The 11,110-nt window shown below is 38.8% G+C and overlaps 1 protein-coding gene across 1 annotated transcript; it reads right to left on the bottom strand.

Moving 5' to 3' along the window:
* Positions 1–2,836: 2,836 nt before the first annotated feature.
* MELLADRAFT_101660 (uncharacterized protein) lies at positions 2,837–3,283 on the bottom strand (the record flags this gene model as incomplete). Its single annotated transcript, XM_007404208.1, has 1 exon — positions 2,837–3,283. One exon carries the CDS (start codon positions 3,281–3,283, stop codon positions 2,837–2,839), a length of 447 nt encoding a protein of 148 aa, XP_007404270.1.
* Positions 3,284–11,110: the final 7,827 nt, after the last annotated feature.

Below are 11,110 nucleotides of genomic sequence, written 5' to 3'. Positions count from 1 at the left end.
ATTATGATTCTTGATACTGTAGTATAAATAAACGCTACCGAACAGGCCCTAAGAAAGATTCAAGTATGATGGAGGGAAAATATACACAAATTCAAATTCAAGAATTGAGTTTTAGCCTTGACCAACCAAATCAAAAAACAATATCTTTTTTCTGGGATAAAAAATATGTTGTATTGTTCAGCTTGCCTGATGTCAGATTGAGGTAAAGAGAGAGAGAAAATCAAAGAAGTGGCCTTCAGCTCTCCAAAATATTGCCCTCAAGAAACCAAATGATTCAAACAATGAACAGTTTGAATCACGTGAATCAATCACTTTCAAATGAATGATTTAAATGAAATCATCAACCTCCCGCTTCACCCAGCACTGGTGTAGCAAGGTCCATGCGTTCAGCATACCAGATTTCACTTATCATTGCCAGAGTGAAATTGTGTTTTTCCAGTTAATCCAACGTGCTGACCACCTGATGTTAAGGTTACAATCATCCAAACTCAGAGTACATCATGAGCACATTGGCCGCTATGTGAGCTTTTCACCTGTGAGGTCACCTGTTGCTCATAAATCAGCAGATCTGTGAGCTTCACAGCTTTGAAGTTGACTAGTTGCTCACATTTTGGCCAATGTGCTTGGCACATGTTGTGAATGTGCTCTTCATCCAGTATAGATTGGGTGAAAAACGCATAAGCCAGCATGTGACCATCACCTTACTCAGCTCACATGCCAAATACTTTGTGTCCTACGTGAGCCAAATGTGACCTGAAGTTGCGGACACATCATCAACAATCGTTGGACTATGTGTGCTCAATCACATGACCTTCATCTGATCCTGACATCACCACCAGCTGTTCCTCGATTTTGATTGTTCACATGTGATACGCCAAAAGTTGCCCCGTGGTGTGGATATCTTCATTCAGATCACCGTTAACAAACACTGTTTTCTTTGTCAAGTGAAACATCTTTCCAACCATTTTTAGCCATTATTGATGAAAATAATCTCACTGACTCTTCATGACTTGTTGGGGAAAAAACTTCAGAAAAATGTATGCCTAGGATTTGAAGAACACCTGAAACCACTAATCAAGCTGTTGATTTATCAATAGACATATCAATGTTGTGTTTTGTTCTTGAAATCCATTTACATTGTATGATTTTTGGTTTTGCGGGTCTAGGAAGAAGTTTCCATTCTCTTTCATACATTTGAGATGTTGGAAGAAGAAGTGCTGGTATCAAGACTACACTGTGTGCTTTGGATTAAACAATCATGTGGGTGTGCAGGATACAGTTAGGAAAGTAGGAAAGTATTTGGTCATGGTCCACTTTGACAGTATCAAGGCTTTTCAGCTTGCTCACCTTGATATTTCAGCCCAGGATGTCAAGCTCATGTAACCTGTTATGGAATATCATACAGAGAAAATTGGTGTAGTCACGGGCATGATCCACAGTCCACAAGTTGGAGTTGAAAGTATGCAGGCTGACACCACCCACACATATCAACATACCAGAGCCCATTAGATCACTATCCAGCAGCTCATAGATGCCACTCCAGCTCACAGCCATATTGATATTGGATTCAAGATAGAAAATTTCAGCAATGTGCATTGTAATCATCATCAAGCCCATAATGATCATGTGGAGGCTCTTGTATCAGTACTTAACCTTGGATCCTAATCTGTGGTGTTGGAGTTTCATGAAATACTTTTCTGAATCTTTATCACAAGAGTAGGGTATTACACTCATTGTTTAGTTCTTTGTGTATTTAGGGTGTTCAAACCTGTGGAAGAACTGCGCAAGACCAATGTGCTGATCTGTGCAAGATTTTTTGCACTAATCTTGCACATTAATTTTTTTGACAACCCAAGTTATTGTGTTCCAAACCGTGCAAAAACTGTGCAAGACTGACTCTTGCAAGTTTTGTGCAAGATCCGTGCAAGTTCTATTCATATCTTGCACAGAACTTGCACCAAACCTGCACAAATTAATTTCGAGGTTTGAATACCATAATTCACTTCTTTGGATAGTTAGTTTTTCAAAACCTGTCCACCATCTTGTTTTTTACTTGCAAAAGGAACAAATGTTTTGGGTTTCACAATGGAGATGGATTATCGGGGTGGATGGTCACTGTGTATAAAGTTTCTTGCCCTAGTATCCTGATTGGAAAGTTATTAACCTGACTTGGACAGAGGAAAGAGACCTCCCGAGTTGAGCCTCAATGAACCCCAATTTGGGTGAGGCAAATGAGATCTTAAAGCTTCATGCTAAAAGCTAAGCCACATTTCATCACTATGATCTGTGGCAACTACGTAATTACAGCCCAGTATTTTGGTAAACCAAGCCTTACATTTGTTGTGTCTTCTACCACTGCATGTGGAATTCTGTTACTAGGATACACAGCACACCCACATAAAATGTATGTACAGTTGATCTGGTCCACTCATTGTTGTTCAATTTCCGACCTTAGTAGAGAATGTAGCAGCTAGTACACAGGAATAGTGAAGAAAAAGCATACAGAAGCAAGATTAAGATTCTGTGGTCAAATATCCCAACAGACCATCTGTTTTCAACACGACAAAGGATTATCTATACTCTATGACCTTGGCGGGGGTTGAGTAAATAATTCAGTTTGACCTTGCTTATCAAACAGATCCTGCAAACATCTTTAACAACTTATGCGAATCACATGACCATGGTTCACAAAGGCTAAATAGCTTGAAAACCTCCCCCATCAATTAAACCCTTCTTGTAAATGATTAAAAGAATTTTTGAAACATTTGATCATATGCTGCCACCATTAACCAGGGCTCTAACATTCAATACATTATTTCTTCACCTTGTGGCTATATCATTGTTTGATGCAGGGTTCCTTTTCTTCAATACCTCCTCTAGAAGTCATTTTGTCATTTCTCTGATAAGTAATTGGGGGTGGAATAAGTTGCTGATCAGCTTCCTGATTATTTGGGATCACAACAGCTTTACTGGTCTTTTTCCTGGGCATCAAGCCCCTCAAAATCTTTCTCTTGTCCTTGGACTTGAACGGATTGACTGGGGCCATTGATGTATCAGTTGGCGTCTGAGTCTGAGGTGACACAGTTGATTTCTGAGCAGATGACTCAGATTGACTGAAAATTGGATTTGACTCCCGCTGAGTCAAAGATGGAGAGATTTGAAAGTCAATGGACATTGAGTCATCCATTGTTCCCTGAGACTGATCAGCTTGACTGTAAATAGAGTTTGAGTTAATGTTTCCCGGAGCCAAATCACATCCGTGGAACTCATAGCCTTCAGACATAGGGGTCAGGTTTGTGTAATTTGAAAGATCTGTGGTAGCAGCAATAGGAGAGCCGGCGGATTCATTTGATCCAGAAAGAAACAACTGTTCAATGGATCCTTTTGAATCCCTTTTTCCTTGGCTGCAGCTACATTGATTTTTGTAGGATTGCTTTTCTTTAACTGTATAATGGTATTTGCCACCGTCTGTTCAAAGGATAATGTGTGTGTCGTTGCCATCCAACGCTGAGTGGCAAGAAGTACCAGATATAAGAGAATCCTGTGCCTCAGAAACCTTGCCAGACAACCTTTTTTACACATATCTGAGATCTTTTTGGTCTTTCTCAGTACTAGCCAACAATTAAGAGTCATCAATTCAATCCTGGTTCATGGAGGAGTCAACAATTGCACGATCTAATGTTGGATGGACACTTGAGGAGCTGCTATCCTCCCCCACCAGAATTTAATAAGTTGAGATGGGGAGATATGATTCCGAATTCATCCTACAGGAGCTTGGAAGAATTGTGGGTCATAAATCAGAAAAGGAGATTTTATTTACTACCTGATAAAAATGCTAGATCATGTGGCTTAGTTCAGATAAGATGTTTTGTTGTGAGAAACACAGGCAAACTCAAAAACATACTCACCGTGTCCGTATCCGTGTAGCACGTCGACGTGCACACACCAAATACTTTTGATACATACTTGAAAGAGCCATTAAAGAGGTCTCCACAATAGGCATGTCTTCCCTTTGTCAACTGGGACGTTGGCACTCAGTTGACCTCAACTGCTGACAAAGGATCCCACAAATTCTTTTGTCAAATTATCATTCACAAAGGGTGCTTGGCACCAATCTCAGTCTAAAGCCTACCAAACACCTTTCTGTTTTTTTTAAAACTCTCCGTGTGTGCACGTCGACATGCTACAAGGATACCGACATGGTGACTGCATCTATTGGAAGTCTTGAGACTAGATACTGTGTTTCAAAGACTAGAAATGATATACCTGTCACAGCCTGATGCAGTCATATTCCAGCCTATGGCTTATGATATTATGCTGTTGATTGTTTATGCATGTATGTGTTCATGGTTTTTCGTAAATCTTGAACTGATAAATATAAACACATAACTAGCAATCACCTTACTACACACCTTTTGTACCCAACTTCTGCTCACAATCCCATTACAAAATAAATGAAGCTGCATTTTTGATATTGTCCATCCTGTTTGGGAAGCCAATGGAATTGTGATTCAACATCATCAAGAACAAATTCTCACTCAACAAAAGGATATGCTAATGAATCGGCTTGGATACTAAGATCTGATGGCAATAATAATTCAACAAAATTTGTTTGCTCATTTTGATGACTTCTTGAAAATATCACAGTAGGTCCCCCAGTGAGTACAATGACATTCAGCTTACCTGGATTGACTATCATATACCATTGAGACACATCACTCCAGATGCCTTGATTTGAGCAAAACATTTTTGGCAGAGATGCAGACTTGCAGATTTAATGTTTTAAACTCTTTGTAGCCTCAGTTTCCTTGAGTTTCATGGTAGAAGGATTTGTATTAGACCTTCATCATTGATTGTCTAGATGGTTTGATTGGTGTGAGATCTGTTTACTCCTTGCTCTCTTGCTGACTATTTTCTTGTTTTACAGTTGTTCTATTGGGGCCTTGTAAGTGGTAAGGCACACATGGGGGTGGTCAATGGTGAATTTGTATTGAATTGACTGCTGACTTCTGCATTGGATAGAATTCCTCCACCTCAGATTCCCAAGAAGTTGATACATCTTGATGTAAGTAAAGTCAGATTTCATGTTGAAATTCAACACTTCCTTCAGCTCATTGGTACATCCACCACATAGACCAGTCATGAATGAGGCCACTGTGGTCAACATGAGGATGTGCTGGAAGTTCAGGAGGTGTTTATATGGCTTTTCACATTGCCTGAATCCATATATCCTGGGTCTGATTGAAGACTAGATATTCATGGATTGTGTTGCAATAACTTACACAAACCTGATCCAAGACTGACTTATCAAGTGATGGTATCTCTGACTGTTGAATTCATAAGTGTAAATTGAAACTATAAGGATATTGTCAAAGTTGTAAACTTGGGTTTAAGTGCAAGCCTGAGCCTATGCAAAGCCCCATTCTTGTGTTAACCTGAGATGTATCTCCCTCACACTTGCCGCATGCTAGCTGTGTTCAACAACTCAGCAGTCTCTGCCTGATCAGTTGCTGAATACTCTCAAAGGTAAAGGCAGTAACACTGCAAGGTCCAATGACCTAGATAAATGATATGGTTGTGTGGTATTCTCAGCACCTGAAACACGGAAGGAGTGTTCTGGAATGCCAAGCCAGCCATGAGCCTCCCAAATATGATGCAGTGTATGGCCACCATGGAACGAGTCAAGTCTCATTGTGGTCTGTCCGGCAAGGTATAGCCAAATAACAAGTCTGAACCAACTGTGGTGGTGACAAGCCATTGTAAAATTGCCTTTACTGGACACAAGCTGACGGTTGAGCAATATGCACAGCCCCCAGCAACTAGGTAATATCATATGGGGCCATTTGCCCGTCCAACCACCAAAATTCCAATGTCATCATATGATGTCATAAATCTGTACACACCTGCTCCTATATTCACAGATCAAGAAGATGTAGTCTATTAAACTTTATCATGTAAATTGACTGAGTTATTGTTTGAAAAAAAAATCACGGATAAAAAATACTATTTTTGTACTATACATAAGACTGGGATCTGGGATATCTTAAATCTTTATCAATATACATATAAAATAAATTTTATATTCCACTGTACAAGTCTATTCGGAAAAGATACAACACATTTACTGCGCCGGCCCCGACTAATGGGTCATATCTTTTGCAAATAGACTAGTACAATACATGTTTCTACATTTTTTGTTTTTGTGGCCTTTGTCCAAAAGGCATATTTCTATATGTAATTGTGAATTCTACATGGGCAGTCCAATCTTTCCCTGATTTGTTGATTCTAGGAAGGATATGAATAAATTGATGGCAGAAACTTTTGGAAATTATTATTTACATGCATATCAGTCCATTTGTGCCTAATTTGGGCCCTGTGTTTCATCACAATTTGCCTCAAGGTCAAAGAACTTCAGGAAATCCAACTTCTGTATATATTCCACAATTACATATAAAAATACTACCCATAGACAAAGGCTGTAGGGAACAGAAATGTGGAGAAACATAGTGCGGAAAATATTATCAAATTTAACATGTATATGTATATTGACAAAGATTGAAGATATACAAAAATAATATTTTTTATCAGTGATTTTTTTTCAAACCTCAATAACTCAGTCAATTTACATGATAAAGTTTAATAGACTATATATTCTTGATCTGTGAATACAGGAGCAGGTGTGTACAGTTTTATGACATCATATGATGACATTGGAATTTTGGTGGTCGGACAGGCAAATGGCCCCATATGATATTATGTTGAAGTCATTTTGAAATCTTTGTGAATCTTCCATGAATCTTTCATGGAGTGAGTGGTAGGCTCTGGCCTTCCAGAGCCTAGTAGATGGGGCCTGTGATGTGCTGCGCACTGCCCGCTTCAGCAGTATTTGCACCACAAACACACAAGGTAAAGGAGTTGGAGGTGTTTGTCATTTGGACAAAGTCACTACACCACACCAAATTGATCCACACTGTATTGCCATGGGATAAGTTGTAAGTCAATTCTGCTAACCAAGCAAGACCTCTAAAGGAGCATATTGCACATTCCAGGATCACCAAATCCTTTAGTTCATTATTCTCAATAATGTCTCCTTGATTCTGAGATTTTCCGATCATATTCCTACCCTCTTTAGCTTTTGCCAAGTCTACCAGAATAGGATTAGATGAACCAAGATTCTTGGATATAACCAAATCTCTTTGGTATTGTTGATTGCCAGTATTAGGTGAACTCTTGGATACGGCCAAACCTCTTTGGTGTTTTTGATTGCTGGTGATTTTGGAAGTCACTTCGCCACTTTGGTTGACATCAATAACGTATGAGGTATCGATTTGAGCACCTAGTGATAACTTGTTTGTAACTGAATTTCCATCTCAATATTCATTGCTTGTTGTTATCTTCTTTCTACTAGGCCGTTCTGACATCTAGTAGTTAATACAAAGAAACTTTCTGAAAAAACAATTAATATAACAATTTAGATGAAGAGTGAGAACCATCATTTTCATTAATTGGTTTATTGAAAAGGTTTTGGTTGTTTGATTTCTAATGTTTATCTCATCCTTTACTAATGGACAAAAAAGTTGGATCACAAGCTAGGAAAGAAAGAGGAGGTGGGCATAGTATCTTCAAGTGAATACTAAGGTCTGAAGTGTAACCAAAGTGAGAGGAGCCAAAGGTGATGACCATTTGTCTCTCTTTGATATATGACTTCTGACTCCAGGTCTTGACTGCATATGCCCTGGTGCTGATCCTCCACCATTGGGATGGTTCCTGGTTTACCGGTTTCTGTGGAACTGTTTGAGAAACCGTAAGTGACTGTGCATTGCAGTCCAACCTATGCCCAAGGACTCTACTGACTTGGTACCAACATGGACCATTGCAACCTCCCTTGTATCTTGTACAGGTAATAGAGATGAAATGACATCAGACCGATAAAAATGAAAAGCCACAAAGTTTTACAAAACACAATTTCTCAAAAAGACTGAACCAAAAATTGCAAGGCTTGAACATGACTCCTTCAAGGATCTAAGTGAAAATCTTCATTGGGACAACCAAGTCATATTTCAAAAACCATTCTGTCAAGTTAAGCCCATAAACTCTTTGTCAGGGCATTCTGTTTTGATTTAATGGTTGGATTTTCTTGTGGTGTGGGTTTCGTATCAGGATAACTTTCATGAAAAACCTATCCAAAACCTCTCCATCAATTCCTGAATTAGGAAACACCACCCTGTGAATAGTAGAATACTGACCCAGTTCCCAAGACTGGTTAGTCCCATTACAAGCCAATTGATATCCAATCAATTTGCAAAACCTAATGCCTCTTTACATATACTTGATTTGTTTATCTCTATTGTCTTGCCAATCTTTTCAAAAATAGGAGAAATCAATAACACTTCTGGAATTCCATCCAGAAAAAACTACAATTTGAACCAGATCAAACCAAACCACTCCCTGATTGAAGATAGAAAAGTTGTTTGGCTCACTTTGGAAAGATCAATGAGTTTGTTGGAGTCATCCAGTATTTCCTCTGTGGATCTATTTGTACATTTAAGGTGCAAACAAGAGTAAAGGTAGGGTACAAATTGTCAGTGTCACATTAGTTGATGAGTCTGTGAGTGAAAGCAGATTGATCAGACAAAAAAGCGGCTTGATCAATTTCTCAACGACCTTGAGTAGTTTTGTACGTTGTTCAGCCAAATCGTCTTCAAGGACTTCAGCTTGCTGTTTGCTAGGGACTCTCACCACACAAAATGTAATCTTTACCGGGCGGTGAAGAAGAAAAATCCTGAGGCAACACAAAGAGGGCTAAAAATCTGAAAATAAAGGCTGAGAATTACCAAAAACCCACCTGTAACACTACCTGAAATTTGGCCCATGACTTTGAAAACAGGATTTTGGAATCTTGAAACATCAATAACTTTTGCAGTTCTGAATCAAATCACTCGATTTCTAGTTCATCAAAAAGGTGAGTCCTTTCTTTACATTGGTCATCCAGACATCACATCTGTATCTGGTCTGCAAAAGATCCTGCAGAGCTATTTATCCAGAACCATTTGAACATATGTAGAGCGGTTACATGACTGGATAACACCTTGCTACCTCTATGAAGAGTAAAGAAGAATGGGCCAGCTTCCGAATGAACTAAAAATCGAGTTATTTGGAGCAGAATTGACAAAGTTATTGAAGTTTTTAGACTACAAAATATTGTCTTCATAATCATGACCCAAATCCCAGGTATTGTTGCAGGTGGGTTGCTGATGATTTTCAGCCTTCATTTTGAGTACATTAACCAATATCTGCGTGTAAAATAGAAAAAAAACTCATCATAATGCCCCAACATCTAGGAATGAGGTGAATATTTTTTCAGATTTTTAGCTCTCTTCCTGTGGCCTGAGGATTTTTCTATGTCAGTAGTTTTCTTTACCGCCCGGTAAAGATTACATTTTGTGTAGTGTCTAACACTATGGCAGCATCCCTAAGGAGAGAAGCCATTGTTTATCTGGAGATTCAGTCAGAAGCTGGTCACAATGATGTAAATGTGCAAGAGCCAAGTATATACGTACAGCAGTGCAAACAATTCAAGATAACGCACAAGTCAGATGAATCTCAGAGCATAATATAAATTGTTTGATCAGAATTTGTAATCAATTGAGCTTACATACCTTACTTGGAAGCTTTGGCAATTGCCCAATTGAACTCATTTTCAGTAATCTGATCACAGAGCTTTTATTTATTGCTAAGAGATATACTATGGCATAGATAAAATCCCATAGAAGCTGGATCCTGCTAGATTTTGACTCTAAGTGCCAAGTGATTTCTGTCTATTGCTGAGTGGTATTTCTGATGAGGTGTTTGATTGTTGGAGTGACCTGCAAACAAGGTAGGCTGACCATGTAATATTTAATAATGGAATTTCATTTGCAAGTTGTTTAAACCTTCAAATTCAGAGTACCAATTGAGAGTATAATCCAGTCTTGCTGGGAAACATGGTTGTGCCTTTAGTTTTATGACTTGATCATATTGTAAATTAATCAAATTACTGTTGTGATTAATCATCTGATTATTGTTGTTGAAAGTCCATATTTTGACTATTCCTTGTTCAGCTCTCATTGAGTCACATGTAGTTGGAATTCTCATTTGTTTTTGTTATTCCAACTTTTGTTTTACGGCTTTTATTTCATTCATAGATCATTCATAGTTCAACATCGATTCAAAGTTATATTTCTTCTATGTGTGATCTCATCTCAGTGTTTTGTATTATCCATCCTTTTTAAGTCAAGCAATCTTTATGTAGCTCTCTGCCTTATTAAGGTTCCAATCTGGTGTGGGGTGGGCCGTGAGACGGGGACTGCCTGTCCGAGAAAGGGTTTTCTACCTCCCAATCTCTGGAGGGTTGGCATCCTGAGCTCATCAAAAACCTGTCTACAACATCAGTCCAGATCCTCGTGTGCATCTAATCGAACTCGGTATTTCACGGATCCACAATTCAACTCTACCAAACTTTAAATTCAATTTGTATGATCTCCTCTTTTCTTATCTTCCTCATTCATTTTGCCTCTTCCCCCAAACCATTCCCGCTTCCCTTCAAATCATTTCCCTTCCTTACCAGAAGCTCTTCCTAAGTTTCTGACTTCTGCAACATATCCGATCATCAACTTCCCACCATTAATCATAACATTTGTTAGGAGTTACTTACTTTTTCCAATGCTTGCCACTCTTTGAACGCAAGTAGATTTGCTAGTTTTTTAGTTTGTCTCTTGTCTTCTTTAGTGTCCTTCCTGAGATACCATTGATACACTTTTGATTGCCATCTCCCTATTGTGGTCAATTCATCAATTGGCCTCTTCTCATTCCATCTGAAGGAGGCACCTCCCATACTAAACGAGTGCCCTGATGGGTAAGAATTTTTGTCACTTGCCTTCCACACCTGTTTATAAATCCCCATCAATTTGGTCTTTGATATTGTTCCTCTTTCTCTGTTTTTCTCCAGGTATGAAAAGAGCGGGTCTGTTGGGCCAGTCTTGTTGTCTCTAACCATCCTTTTCAGTGCTGTTGTTGCGTCAAGATAAGACTGTGGTGCTTTTAATTTGATATATTGTACTTGTCCCGGCTG

This window comes from Melampsora larici-populina, assembly GCF_000204055.1.
Source record: "Melampsora larici-populina 98AG31 unplaced genomic scaffold MELLAscaffold_2, whole genome shotgun sequence".
Lineage (NCBI taxonomy): Eukaryota > Fungi > Basidiomycota > Pucciniomycetes > Pucciniales > Melampsoraceae > Melampsora > Melampsora laricis-populina.
The sequence above is the reverse complement of the archived record's forward strand: the minus strand, read 5'-3'. Positions and strand labels throughout refer to the sequence as shown.